This window comes from Gadus chalcogrammus, chromosome 8, assembly GCF_026213295.1.
Source record: "Gadus chalcogrammus isolate NIFS_2021 chromosome 8, NIFS_Gcha_1.0, whole genome shotgun sequence".
Lineage (NCBI taxonomy): Eukaryota > Metazoa > Chordata > Actinopteri > Gadiformes > Gadidae > Gadus > Gadus chalcogrammus.
The window spans coordinates 8,052,052-8,066,810 of record NC_079419.1 but is presented as its reverse complement, the minus strand read 5'-3'; the positions used below and the strand labels follow the sequence as shown (position 1 = coordinate 8,066,810).

At 44.5% G+C, this 14,759-nt stretch overlaps 1 protein-coding gene across 3 annotated transcripts in view; it reads left to right on the top strand.

Moving 5' to 3' along the window:
* Positions 1-14,134, top strand: part of myo9b (myosin IXb) — a 30,222-nt gene extending 16,088 nt beyond the window's left edge. The window contains exons 18-42 of one of the 3 annotated variants that reach the window (XM_056595772.1): positions 473-553; positions 682-792; positions 937-1,059; positions 1,560-1,709; positions 2,734-2,879; positions 3,283-3,360; positions 4,301-4,546; positions 4,731-4,815; positions 5,590-5,787; positions 6,640-6,740; positions 6,853-6,917; positions 7,143-7,333; positions 7,975-8,082; positions 8,360-8,530; positions 8,775-8,807; positions 8,902-9,013; positions 9,370-9,443; positions 10,049-10,241; positions 10,675-10,803; positions 11,392-11,497; positions 11,689-11,820; positions 12,001-12,124; positions 12,349-12,452; positions 12,644-12,768; positions 13,031-14,134. In XM_056595772.1, coding sequence (XP_056451747.1) covers positions 473-553; positions 682-792; positions 937-1,059; positions 1,560-1,709; positions 2,734-2,879; positions 3,283-3,360; positions 4,301-4,546; positions 4,731-4,815; positions 5,590-5,787; positions 6,640-6,740; positions 6,853-6,917; positions 7,143-7,333; positions 7,975-8,082; positions 8,360-8,530; positions 8,775-8,807; positions 8,902-9,013; positions 9,370-9,443; positions 10,049-10,241; positions 10,675-10,803; positions 11,392-11,497; positions 11,689-11,820; positions 12,001-12,124; positions 12,349-12,452; positions 12,644-12,768; positions 13,031-13,377 — 3,333 coding nt within the window. In that variant the 3' untranslated portion in view covers positions 13,378-14,134. Of the gene's footprint in view, positions 1-472; positions 554-681; positions 793-936; positions 1,060-1,559; positions 1,710-2,733; positions 2,880-3,282; positions 3,361-4,300; positions 4,547-4,730; positions 4,816-5,589; positions 5,788-6,639; positions 6,741-6,852; positions 6,918-7,142; positions 7,334-7,974; positions 8,083-8,359; positions 8,531-8,774; positions 8,808-8,901; positions 9,014-9,369; positions 9,444-10,048; positions 10,242-10,674; positions 10,804-11,391; positions 11,498-11,688; positions 11,821-12,000; positions 12,125-12,348; positions 12,453-12,643; positions 12,781-13,030 lie in introns of all 3 variants that reach the window. The other 2 variants (XM_056595774.1, XM_056595773.1) reach the window with 2 other exon arrangements.
* Positions 14,135-14,759: the final 625 nt, after the last annotated feature.

Sequence of the window (14,759 nt, the reverse complement as noted above, 5' to 3'; positions counted from 1 at the left end):
ATCCTCATTCATGGATATTCCTCTAATCTAGATACTTTGTCTGTAAACCAACTGGCTATTTTAACCCTCATTTCTGAGGTTGATATCATTTGATTACTTAATAAATTATTTTGTGTGATTGAAGTTATTGGCTACTGAAAACATTGTGTTTTACGCCTTCAAATTGGGTGCTGCGTTCCTGTAGAGGCAGTTAAAGTAGCATGAACGGAGCCCGGTGTCTGTATCTTAAATGCGATTGTGTTTCTGTTGGAAATTACAGCAGTTGGATTGGAACCTTTTTTACAACAACTCCTTTTGCTGTCTTACTGTATTATGTTTTATTGTAGCCCATTAGTATTTCTCTGAAAATAATTCTGTTTTTTTCTTGCTACTTACTAATTTTGCAGCTTCTTGTAGAAATGTTTCATTTAAGGCAATACAAAAAAAAAGGCAGATTTGAAAGCATTGACCGGACTTGTGCTTGTATTGATAGGCGTCGCTCTGCAACCTGTTGGAGAGCGTTGGGAAAGCCGAGCCCTTCTTCATCCGCTGTATCCGCTCCAATGCTGAAAAGGTAAATCCGACCTCACTTGTTTCTAGGTCTCTGCATCTGCTAACGTAGAGTTTTGGGGAGTCGGTGAGTAGTTCATTTTGGGGAACTGGTCCTAATGTGATGGTGCGTGTGCAACATGCTACTTGCAGAGGGAGATGTACTTCGACGAGGCGCTGGTGCTTCACCAGATCAAGTACTCTGGCATGCTGGAGATGGTCCGCATCCAGAAGGCCGGCTTTGGAGCAAAGTACACCTTCGAGGTTTGGTTCACAAATATCATTGTATCTCGCTTTTAAGTAGCGTTAACAATGCAAACATTGAAAATAACGCATTTCGAAATATATACAAATGACCAAAAAGGACCTTGATAACAACTGTCACATTTATCATTTTCAATGGCAAAGGAATTTGTGAAGAAGTTCTGGGTATTGATGCCGAAGGGGGCTGCGGCAACATCAGAAGATATCACAAAGCTCTTCCAGAATATGGGCGTCGACCAGAGTACCTACCAGATGGGAAAAACCAAGGTAGCAATCATTTATTGTGATTAATATGACTTAATAGCTTGGCTTTAATGTAATTAAGGTTTCTTTTGTGAAGACATCCTTCAGCCATTCATCAGTGAAGTGCTGTGAGAATATCAGCTCTGTGTGAAGGCACCTCTGCCTTTGTACGAAACTATTGTGATTATAGCTCACTCACAAAGATCAGTTCTGACCAATCAGGGCATCTCCTCCCTGAATGATTAGCTGAACCCACCTTGCCTGTCAATCCCAGTGTGTGAAATCATCACTTCTCAATGACGGAGAAACGTAAGGAGGGAGCAAAATTGGAAGGGTTGTTCCTTTTCAAAATGCTTGCTATGCTTTTTTCTCTCTCTCTCTACAACTCTCAAATCTTACCTACAGCAGCTTAATGTTCTGAACAGGGGATTATGTGTAGTGTTTTTCTGTTACCAAGGGACCCTTTATATCAGCCATTGGCGAAGGGGATAAATACCGTCTCATGTATTCCTTTCTCCCACCAGGTCTTTCTGAAGGAGAGCCAAAGACAGCGACTCCAAGAGACCCTCAACAAGGAAGTGATGCGCTCCGTCGTCATCCTGCAGCGCTGGTTCCGATGCTGCCTTATAAGGATGCACTTCCTGAACAAGATAGACGCAGCCCTGCTCATACAGGTATACAGGCCGAGAGAGCCGCATTCAGTCAGTGGCAGAGTGGCTTCTGAAGAACACTCACATTGCTTATTGTTGCCTCTCTATTGGCTCACATCCATACCAAAGGGTTATTGCTAAGTTCATTAACCACAACCAATTTGGGCCGTTAACATTTTCTTTGCGTTCCAATAAACACAAATTGGCGGAACTAATGTTGGTTCTGAAGCAATTTTTATTATTATGAATGTGTTATTAATGATGCAAGAAGTTATTAATCATTCTTCTGGATGAGGACAAGTTTGGAGTTACTTACATTAGAGGGTTAGTCAGCCTTTTAACAGAAAGTGGTACAGAAATCCTGTAAGCTATTTTCATTTTTGTCAAGGTCGGAAAAAATAGTCTTACTTTTTTCAATTCCAAATTGTAGAGGTATTTCCTTATAAAGGTCATTGTGTACCGGGAATTTTGTTTTTCTCCATCAGCGTTCAGCTTTTAGAGTTAAACAGCTGTGGAATTCCTGAATGGGGCATTTTTTTCCCCCTGAGATTGTGTTAACCATCATGGGTGCAATTGCAGCAATAATATTTAGTTATTTTAGAGTGGATACTATCCACAAGATCACTGACTGAGGCCAAAGTGAGCGCAGGCAATCCAGAGAATGTGTCCATAAATAGTAGTGTAGAGTAGTGGTGTTTTTGCTCAAATTAAACACAGAATAATTTGAGTGACCACTGTCATAGAAATATTAAGACCTTTGGACATAAGTAAATCCAGTGTGTGCCCCTTGCAGTGGGCGGGTCCTGCCACAAGCTGAGTCGATCGTAAACTCTGCGTAATAAAACAGAGTTGTTTGGTCCTGCTGTCGCTGGAGTTGTCAACATGAATATAAAAAGCACTGACAATGGTTCGGTAGTCATACTCCGTCCATTTTGTAGACAGCAGGTTGCTGGCTATTCGGGCGGGCTGTGAACGGTTAATAGTAGTAAACCACGAGAGGGAGCTTATCAACAGGCTTGAGTTCACCCGGAGCCTTTCTGTTTTTCAGCGCTGCTGGCGTGAGTTTTATGAAAACAACCAAGGTCGGGCGGCTATAATCATCCAAACAGCGTGGCGCACTTCCCTACAGAAGTCCGAGAGTCAGGATGAGGGAAGCAGGGAAGAGATTTCCAAAAGCGGTCCTGGACGACAGAGGTATGACACCCTGAGGGCTCCCACCTCGACCCCTGAGGTCTGGGAGGAACCAAGGCTTGTGGTTGTTATCCTCAGCTGTGAGAATTGACCTCTGTTTTTCCACTGTTTGTACTAAACCAGTAATTATTATCATTATTATTATTATTATTATTATTATTATTATTAGCTATTTTAATTATTATTAAAGTTAATTTAATTATTTTTAAAGCTCATTTAATTATTATTAAATAAGCTTTAGAAGATGAATTTTACGATATAACTGCAGCAGTAGCCATAGAGCAAAAATTGGCGCCGATACACATGTTACAGTTTAGTGTGGTTAATGATAATAACATGGGTGTAGTCACGGATGAGTTCCATTAATGTTCCTAACTGCAAACTGCGGCTGTGTCCTTTTTGCCAGTCTGGAGAGGAGAGCGGTGCGCAGACAGGATGTGGTGGATACCAGCCCCTGCAGGAGCCCAGAGCGACTGGGAGACGGGTAAACATGAGACCGTGGCCCTGTTCACACTGGGGATGCATGGGGATTAAAAAATATCACGATTTTTTTCTTGGTTGGATCTCCAATGTTCACTTCCTACTTGTGAGGAATCCCTTAGCCGGATGCCTCACCCCCCTGCCACACAATTATTTTATTTAAATGTCTCTTAATAAAAGGCCCTGCACGCTCACAACCGTGTCAGCCTGTTAGCATGTAGGAGCAGATAACGACAGATCCGTGCTTGATATGTGCTAGGACGCACATGTTTCAGGTGTCCACGTCCACGTCCATGATTTGCAGAATCTCTGGGCACAGGTAAATAAAAAAGTAGACCCATGAGCATTTGAAGAGTTGATGTAGTGTACACAACTATCGTGAGTGCTTTTCACAATGGTTGTTTACATCTCTCGTACGTCGACCTAGAAAGGATCATCAAAAATACCACGATTTTTTCTTGGTTGGATCTCCAATGTTCACTTCCTACTTGTGAGGAACCCCTGACCCGGATGCCTCCCCCCTATCTGCTCCTTAAAGGTTGCATCAGCGATGTTGGGTGACGTCACCTCTGTTGGTATTTAAAGCGAGATCCCAAACAAACAGAGCCAGCTCGCCCCTCCATTCCATGTTTCGTGCATCCGGTAAAAACTATCATGAACGCAGCGCCAAACCCCACAACACCCACCCCTTGTCGGTGACTGGTTGGAATACTATTTATTTTGGTTTTTGAGTGGTTTGTAGCACCATTTGTTTTTGTGTACTATCTCGGGGCATAGGCTGCCTACAGAGACGTTTAGACGGCCTGCTTATGGAGCGGGCGGCTAGCTGATACAACCTTTAATGACCTCTATCTGAATTAATTGTGAGCCTCTTTGGATTAAATCGAGACCCCTGCTCCGCATCATCGGCGGGGCCATCTTTAATCCCCCCGGCTTCCTCCTAGTGACGGGACCGGAGGCACGGGGAGAGAGGAGGGCCGGGCGTCCCCTCCAGCCCTCACCAGACCCTTCTCCGTCCCCCTGGACCCCCGACAAGGGCCCTACACCTTGGACCCCTCCCCCTCCTCCATCTCCCTGCAGCGCTACACCAACATGGACAGCATCCAGGTGAAGGGCAAAGAGTGGAAGGAGAGGCGGAGCGAGGAGTCCAGCCCAGAGAGACTGACTCCCAAGGCCAAAGTAGCTTACCAGTAGGTCCACTTTGGTCAGATTACATTGTGGTTCAAATAAGTCGTGTTTCTCATGTGAACGGAATGCATGAGACTCGAGTTTTTGGCTTTAAGATGTTTGTAAAATCTCTATCATGCTCAGCATTCCTGTATTCATACTCCTGATTCATCCCAATCGTGACTGTGCTTTGATCCTGCCATCCAGGACCAGGGGGAAGTCCATGTCTGTGGATGAGTTGTCAAAACTCAAACACTCGTCCGGCTCTGATAGCTCCCCTTCTTCCCAGGAGGTAGCCTCATCATTTCCCCTCACACTAACACGCCTCATCCCCTCACACTTGATCAAATCATCGCACATGTTTAACGATGTTTCCAGGGATGGAGGATGTCAATTAAACTTGTTCGTGACAATTTTACAGTTGAATTACTGTCGGTTATGTCCCTTTTAGTCCCGTCATCATAAAGCTGCTGTAGGTGAGAGTCGAGAGTTGTAAAGAGAGAGGACGAAAGAGCACAAGTTATTTTTAAAAAGTTGTTCAAACTAAACCACAAAACAATTTTCCCCTGCCTCTGCTCCCTCTCTACGTTTCTCCGCCGTTGAGAAGTGTTGCATTTCAAACCTCTGATTGACAGACAAGATGTATTCCCCATTCAAGATGGAGAGCCAATGCCATTTCTAACATATTACGTTCAACTTATGGCTCTTAAATCTCACCTACAGCACCTTTTTAAGGGGATTCTCTGTTGATTCTATATTAACCTGAGCTTTTAACATTTGTATATTTCATATGATTTGGGGTTCTAACATTGTGTTAATGGCGGTTTGATGTTTGGATTTGATTTAAAAGGAATTGTGTATTCTGTGTCATACCTCATTGGGTCTGTAAGGCTTACCTTCTGTCAGTGTGACAAGGTAAGATCCTGGGACATCACCCTACAAGATTTCCCCTTTAGATTTCCTAATTTTTTGGATTCCTCATATTTCTGGGGGAGCTGGGGGGAGGGAGGGATTTGTTTAGCGTTAGTGTTTCTCTGACCTCACACGCTCTCCCGGTCCTAATCAGGGCAATGTGCGGAAAAACAAAAAGCCCACACGAAAGCGGCGCCTAGCCTACGCGCGCAGCGGGGTGATGTTTAACTTGCGGCGCTCCCGGGAGAGCGAGTACTGGCACTACCCCTTGCCTCCCATCAGCCCCACCAGCCCTAGGATGAAGAGCTCGGTTAGTAGTGGTGACGTCTGGGGAAGCAGAGCCAAGGGCAAGGTACCCTCGCCCAGACCCGCCCATCGGCGCCCCGCTCTGCACGCAGGCCTTGCATGCAACGCCCTGCCGTCCGCCCTTTAGCCTCCTGAGCTTTTTGGGAACCCCGAAAGAAAGGGGTAGAAAGTGGAGCTTTGGCCTAAGAATGAACGCCAGACACATTGCCGTTTCTCTTTGCCGCAGCTCGTCTCTGGCTCTTTGTGTTTATATTAAATGCATGTTATGCCTGCAAACTGTACAGCATCAGGGCCCCAGTTCTCTAGAGGATTTGACTCAAACAGAAGCCGCCACACCCTCTGAGGTATTTCATGCCACAACTGATGTAAACCATTTATTTTATTTTTTTGACGTGTAGCCATTAGCCGTATTCTCCTTCACAATGCAGATATTTTTTATCAATAAGGTGAAACATGTAATATTGGAAAGCAAATTGTCCATTTTCAAGTTTACTCAGACTAACACTGGGGAGTTGTTGCTAAAGACGGCCAATCGTAAAATAAACATAGCAATGATAATCACTCTACTTACTTTGTTCCGCAAAAAGTTTTGTGGGAAGAGAATAGCTTTGCATGATAACAACAAACGGCAGACCCAGAGTGTACAAGATCTATGCCGTTCGCTGGACTCTTTGCCTCTTTCAATGTGGTCCTGTGGTGGTTGGGGAACTACGGGATGCTTCCGGGTACGACACACGTTGGTTACCCCCTGAAGATGGGGGGGCCAGGCTGGAGGGCCGTGGTGCTGCTTGGCGTTGGGCTTTTGGTGACTGCAAGCAGAATCAAACTATTGTCACGGAGAGATGGTCCTTGGAGGCGTGTCTTTGACCGGAGCCTGAATTCTCTCTACCTTGTTCAGTCATCAGCAGAACCCGACGGGAGCCGGTACAGCCTGCCTCCTAAAAGCACCCACGAGAGTTCCCTCCGATTGAGCCGCTCAAACCCGACCACCCCCGAAAGGTCTGTTCTTACTTGCTGTTCATTTGCTGGTATCAACCGGTATCGATCGTGTATAAGGAAGTTGTGAGCGGAATTTGTGTGAGAAGTCTGTATTTTCTTTTTTTTCATCCAGGCCTTGGTTTCTCAGCAAGATCTTGAGGAAGAAGGCTCCCCTAATGATCGAGGCCCACAAAGAAGGTAGGCTGATCTAGCACAAAGGCCAATGTGTCCCTCAACAACACCTGGTCCAGCCCTGTGACACAAGCTACAAATACAAACACTCCTGAATTACTTAACTGGTAGAATGGGTAATATTAGTGAATAGGAAACTGGAGAACAAAAGAGCAAATACAGTGGTTACTTATTGTTTGCTTTTAATGCTACAAGACCCAACGATTAGTCTTTTTCCATTAATGTCGTTAGAATCTCCAGCCGCACTGGCCGCCTCGTCCAAACAGCCACAACACAGGCCCGGCCAGGACAGCTCCAGAGTCAGCAACCCCAGCATTCTGATCAGCCGGGCCACACGCGGCAAGCAGCTGAAAGCCGCCCTGGACCGAGATGTGGCCAACAGCAAAGAGCTGCGGCACCTGGACGAATTCCTGGGCAGTCAGGTGAGGGCGGGTTGGAGGTTGTTTAATTCACAAACCATAAAGAAAGATCAGTTGGACAACAGCATTGAGTGGTTTGAATATTTGTTTGTAACTCACTATAATTAACCATTATTCGCACAAGAGGTGAGGCTGAGGTGAATAATTGTTAATTGTATGGTATATACTAATTTTAGTACATACTACACAGGAATACTCCAAAAATAAACTAGATAACACTTTTTGCCGGGAATTATTTGTTATTATTAGCGGTTTATTCGTTTTTATTAGCAAAACAAAGCGTTTTATCGTTGCTATCGCTTTATCGCGCATGTCTAATAGAAAGTGAACGGGCGCTTATCGCTCAAAACGCTTTATAGCTTTTGGTGTGAACATGCAGTTAGGAGGTTGTCGTGTAGCATATACTAATCTGCATTATATTCATTATATTAATCAACTCATTAATGTGAGATTTTCATGCAAACATGTCGAACATTCCAAAGTATTAAATGTAATATATAATATGAAGGCAGTTTTCTTAGGAAAGGAATGCAAGATACAAAAGGAGTCAACAAACAATGTTTGATTTGGAAGTCCGGCCCATGTCATTAACTGAATGCTATATTTTTAGCTGTATAGTCTAACTTTCTTGTTTGGATGTGTAGGTGATGGAGCTGAACGCCAGGATAAAAGATCTGTCCGCTACAGAGAGCATCTTCCTCTCGGCCACCTCGGAGTTCAGAGTCATTATAAAGTGCATGTACGCTTACCCGGTGAGTTAGCTCACTGGACGCGGACAATGTAGCTCTAGCTAACCGCTACGTCTCCCAATGTGCTCGTCTAAGGGGTTATGTCAAGACCATTTTTTACTTGCTTTTCGGAGGAACCAAACACCAAAGGTTTAATTGTCGTTGAAGTCGAATATATTTGTAGGTTCTGTGGTAACTGGAAACAGCTGGATTATCGTGTCTGGTTCCGTTTTAAAGAAATCAATAAAAAATCATAAAATGTACTTGGTAGTAAATCCAATATTTGCCTAATTTTTAACAGAAGCCCCAGGTCAGCTACATAGACCTGCTGAAAGGTTACCACAACAAGGTGAACCGGCTGGCCAGCCCCCACCGGTTGTCGGAGGTGACGCTGGTGGTCAACCTGTTCCAGTCCATGCTGGACGGCTTCATCAGGGGTCTGGTCAAACAGGAGGAGGCCGAACCGGTCAAGGTAGGTGACAGACAGGTGTCAGGGGCTGGTTATTGATTGTTAGCCCTGAACAATATAACGACATATTTTGAAATCATATGATTCCCTACAAATTATTCTATTTATAATCATCGATAATTATTATTACACAGGGGATGTATATGTGTTTAGAAACATGATAGGTTCCTCACTTCAATATTATTCACATTTTGAAAAGAAAAGATTACCTAATTGTACCATTTTGTTTGTCTTCCTTGCCAACAAGAAAACCAAAAAGAGGAGAAAAAAGGAAAAATGTGTAAGTTTCTGATGTGATCCCCTTATTATTAGGAATGGTGTTCCAGGATCTCTGCCCTGTTAACGACCCTGACGTATACCCCTTCTCCCTAAAGATGGAGAACCCTCTGGATCACATGTTCAGCACCTACCAGGTCAACATCATGCAGTCATGTGACCTGTGTGGTTCCTACATCTGGGGGATGGAGAAGGCCTACATGTGTAGTGGTAAGGAGCTGTAGATTGGAGACCTTGTATTTAAAGGGGCCAGTGAACCCACTGTTACAGCTGGAATTAAACAATACAAGATGGAATAAAATACGTTTTGGGTCTTAAGTTTTAGGAAAGTGGAGGGCGTGTTATCCCCATAGTAACGACTCATGCCAAATTTGTGATGTGTTTTTAGTACCGTTATTGTATATGAGCATTTGAATGTGCGATTGTATATGAAATGCGCCACACAGGTCTCCAGGAAGCCTTGCGCTCTATTGTGACACAGACATTAAATTAATAATTAAAAAAATTATAATGTAGCACTGGACAAAAGTCTGCTCAATAGATGTAACGTCATGTTTTTGTTTCAGCTTGCAAATTAATATGCCACAAGAAATGCCTGGCCAAAATCATCACAGACTGCTTGACACGCTGTGCAAGGAAGGTATGTAGATGGTATTGAATGTTGCAGAAGCTGCTTCTATCTAGTCACCTTTTTGACGCATTTGTATTTTTCTTATATTCTCCGGGTTTTGGAGTTTCCAAAATATATGAAGTTACAAAAGACTCAGGACTTGTTTGCAATGCCCTAGTGTACTACTTGATTTTAAGTAAATATCAGCCTGTCGATCCATCTTTCCAAGTCTTTGTAATGAGTTTGTATTGGGTAATAGGACAGGAAATGTTAACCGGTTGGCACAAATGGAACAGAATGGAGGGTAACTTTGGAAGAGAAACTAAAATGTGTAAACTGTTTTGTATTAAAAAGTATTGTGCAAGGTCACTCTCGACAAGGGCTGAAAATAGCGATTAGCGTTTTATGGGGCGCGGCATGCATTGCCCGATAATATCAGAAGGGGAAAACCTTCATTGCTTCAAAGAAGGTATCCGATTCCTAACCTAGGACATAACAATGAAAAAGAAAGAATCTTCTTCCTAAGTGTACATATGTGTATGCACTCATTCAGTCTACGTGCATTCTATCCTTGAACACGGACCACATTTATCTTTACGTCCCACACTGTGTGTCTGTGTGTGCGGGTGCATCAGGACAGCAGCACGTCCGGCTCCCTTCACTTCGGGGTGGACGTGAGCGTGCTCTCCAGCCCCGCCCAGCCGGTGCCCCAGGTGCTGGAGATGCTCCTGGTGTACGTGGAGATGAACGGCCTGGACACCGAGGGCATCTACCGCAAGTCTGGCTCGGCGTGCCGCGCCAGGGAGCTGCATCAGATACTGGAGACAAGTGAGACTGGGCCTAGATCAGAGTTCTGTTCAGCCCGTAGGTTAGAACACAGATGTGCCCGTTTGGGGAGGGGGGATACGATTCCCCAAGTCTAGAGCGTCCTCAAGGACCACAGCTCATGGGGGAATGAGGGGCATCCGCTTGAATGCATGTTTTACTTTGTTGAGTAAGAAAATAGTAGATGACATGATTGCCTGAATACAAGGTTGAAGTGCTCACATTTATCGAAGAGGGTAATGCAATCCTACAGAACTATAACTGATCGAGACGTTTCAGAGTACCTACTTCAATTATGAAACTTTCTCCTGTTATGCATGTATCATTTATCTGGTGTGGTGGAAGTGGGCTGTGGTGCTCGTTAAAGGGACACTTCTGTCCATGGACGAGCTAGTCCTACAGATCTGAAGCTCGATGCTTATTCTTTGTTTTTCAGATCCCGAGACAGCATCTTTAGAAAACTACCCCATCCACACCATCACAGGCCTGGTCAAACGGTGGCTCAGGGAACTCCCAGAGCCCCTCATGACGTTCAACCTGTACAATGACTTCCTGCACGCGGCCGGTAGGTAATCTTTAACCAATGTGGTTAATTACTGATTTAAACCGAAGTGAGAAACACAGGCACCCACTCAGCCACTTCTAATGACTCTCAAACACTTGGCTTCCCTTTATGCAGTAAGCTATACACACAGAGCACTTGACCTTGCCCCGATAAGAGATGAAGCAAACTACTGGAGAAACAAATGTCTGAAAAGTGCACTTCTGCAGAAACAAGACCCTGTCTCCTAGTCTTCTGTGATGCTGTTCTTTACCCAAGGGAACATGCTGAGTGCATTTTATTTTAAGTTCTCCTTTGAGAGATTTGTGATAAAGACTCCAACCTGGCAGGTGCCTTGTGCTGTCACACTCAGCTGCTGTTTCCTAATTAGGCCATCTGTCAGGAGTTTGATCAAGTGCCCTGGCGTGAAGGCCTGAAGTGGTCGATAGTTGACAGGAGCATTACTCATTCCCTATTCCTACACAGATTTCCTCAAAAACATCCTATGCATCCAACTGCCTATGGATCATCCAATGCAAATTCAAACCTGCAAAACCTTAATTATAACATTTATATTAATCATCATGTTTTCACAAATATGTTTCCCTGCAGAGTTGCCAGAGAAATCGGAGCGAATAAGAGCCATCTACCAAAAGGTTGATGAACTCCCTGAGTCGAATTACAGCACACTGGAGCGTCTGATCTTCCATCTTGTCAAGTAAAGGCCCTTATCTTAACAATATCTTCCTTTATCTCGTCTTGTGGCATTGCCAAACACTAAACAAACCACAGCCCTGCGTGTGGACTGACGCTGGGGAAATTCTGGTTGGTTTGCGCAAAGATACGGCAACGTAACTCACTGAAAGTCGTCTGCATCGCGTGACGATGTGTGTCTGACTCTCTCTCTAGAGTGGCGAAGGAGGAGGTGCACAACAGGATGACGGCCTCTTCCCTGGCCATCGTGTTCGCCCCTTGCATCATGCGCTCCCCCGACGCAGACGACCCCTTCCTCGGCATGAAGGATGTGAACAAAACCACCCAGTGAGTCCTCCTCCTCTTCATCCCCCGCCATAGTCATAGTATTCTCATGGTGTTGGAAGGACAATCCCATCGTTGCAGATCCACAGCGATATCGATCTCAGTGATGGAATACAGTCCATTCCTTTTATATTGCCGCACCAGACGTTTTAGATGACTCATGTGGGCTGTTATCGTCTGCAGATGTGTGGAGGTCCTTATCATGGAGCAGTTCAGGCGCTACACCGAGAAGATGCAGAACATCAAGGAGCTGGAGTACGCCGAGACCCTGGCCATCCACCAGCTCCAGCTGAAAAGGCAGAACACGGTGAGGGTCCATCAGGGGGCATACCCACGCAGAGTAGAGCATAAATCGTGGTTGCAAATGATGTTAAAGGGGACGGCACACATCTAGGTGGACACGCCCACCTGTGATGTCAGAAGCTGCACATTTTTCAAGCGGCTTGTAAAGGCTAACCACACTCACACCTGGTGGTATAATACGTCCCCTTTAAAACTACCCCTCGGCCGCCTGCCCTGTTCCTTCCTCAGATTGCTGAGAAAGATGCAGAAAAGGATGCTATGCAGCAGATCAACTTTGACAATGACTACGAGAAGAGCCTCATCGAGAGAATCAAGTCCATCAAGGAGGAAAAGTGAGACAAAGTTTCCTTTTTTTGCATCCTTAAGGAACCAATTTGTTCTGTCTGATCGGATCTGAATAATGTAACCTTTTGTTAACAATTTACTTTTGGAATTTGAACCTGAAATACTACAGCTCTGAATATATTTGTGTCTGTGTCTGTGTCTGTGTCTGTGTCTGTGCGTGTGTGTGCGGTGCTTCCAGGGAGGACCTGGCGTGCACGCTTCCCGACCTGGAGCAGGAGACCTCCGACGACAACCTGGACAACCAGTGGTCGGTGAGCTCAGACAGCCTGGGCTCGGACCGCCTGGGGAGCCTGGACTCCGAAGGTCAGTAGAGAGGTATGGCCCTATCACATTTCCCTTTTGCTTTCCCACTAGAAGCCGGACATGGAGACAACCATGGTTCTGGTTTGGTTCACTGGGTTTTTTGGTTTAACGTTTAATACTCAACTCAGGGGGGTTGTCGACAGGTACACCTGCATATCACGCTGACGTGTGTCTGTCTGTGTGCGTGTGCGTGCGTGCGTGTGCGTGTTACACGCCCAGACCAGATGCACTGACTGTCACTTATGGTTCATCTTACTTCCAGGGAAATGTTCTGGAGCGCAATCGACGACAAGCCAAAAGCCTGACTGCCCCCCCAAACCCCCAGACCTGGCTGAAAGAGTCAAGCAAAGGATGGGTCGGACCGACGAGCCCCCTCCACTGCCACTGACTGAACCCCCACCTCTAGACCCACCGGCTGACCAGGCCGGCCCCTCACAGCCCACCCCGACTGACGCCCCCTCCCTCCCCGTAGTACCCGCCCTTCCCAAAGGGCCCCAGCTCAAAGGGAAGAAGATCAATGGGAATTTAGATGGCCTGGACATCCCTTTTATAGACGAAGACACGGATAACGCAGACAAAGAACACTCTGAACAGTGCCCTGGGATATAAGACGGAGCAGCATTTGTAGCAAGAGAATTACAAGAGCTGTATTACTGCAACAAGAGAACAGGAACTGTGGATTCTCTGCTCTCTCCTGCCGATCCGATCTTTCATGATGGAAGCTGCTGGGGATTTAGTCCCGCAACTCTTTTTGTGTAGGCCTATATGATGGGAGATTTTGTAAACTTTTTCTTCAGTGTTTTAAATATCTATGGTAACATGGTTATTGTATGCATATAATAACGTAAACGACCAGGCAATATGAAAATGTACGTGTCCTTTTTTTATGCTTTCCACATTTGGAACTACCACCTTTTCAATTCGAGTTGGTATGGGGAATTGGCAAATTTAAAGATGCAATATGTAACATTTCTGCATTAAAATACCTACAACTGATACTGTTATATGTTGTCTAGTTTTGACTTCCAATATCCCAAATTATGCAAATAATGTTAACTCTGGTGAGGCTGCATGTCAATTGGGAAAACGGTAATTGAGTAGAGACTTAAATTAATGTACTTTTTTATCAATCCAAGAGAATGACACCATTCACCTTTTCACTGTTTTTTTACTATTTTAAATGGGTCAAATGTTATTTCGTTGGAGAGCTGCGCAAAACATTGATATCCTCCTCTCCCCCTCCCTCCAACACATTGACAACGGATCGTCTGTGAAGCTCTCTGAATCAAAACATGATCATGTGGGATAGGACGGTTGTTGTTGGATTCTTCCCCGTAGAGAAGACGGCTGCCGAATAATAGCCTATATAATCTTATATTATATATAATTATAACATAATCAATCCGGAGTTAACGAGTCAGCATTAGGATTGTCAAAAATGAAAATAACTTCAATTAATACACGGTCTAAATATAATAGTAATCGTGGCCGTGTTTTGGATGCTTTTTGAAGAAACTATCTCCGCAATAGTTTCTACATATAACACATTGTTCACTCACTGAATCTACACAATGTTCACTGAATCTATGCATGTCAGATCGATTTCCACCGGCGAAGGTGGTGAAGGCAATCGATTAGGTGGAGACGGCAATTCCCAGGATCCGATGCTACTTCATGATGTCATCAAACTACGTAGGGAGTTATCTGTTGTCATTGTCAGAGATAATTATTCTTTCTTCATGTCTGTGCACGTTTTGTCAAAAATATTTGTAGATTTTCTAAGCAAAATGTTTTGTCCGCTGTCATATGTCTTGCCAAATGCAAAACAAAATTACCACCTTATTTGTATCTCAACATTAGCAAAGGTACATCTTGGCTTTTACATAAAAACTCATTATTATAATTGATTAAGATAATAACATAAGTGTAGAATTCATATTTTAATATTTTGACCAGAAAATGTGTCTACCATTTAGAAAATGCCTCCTATT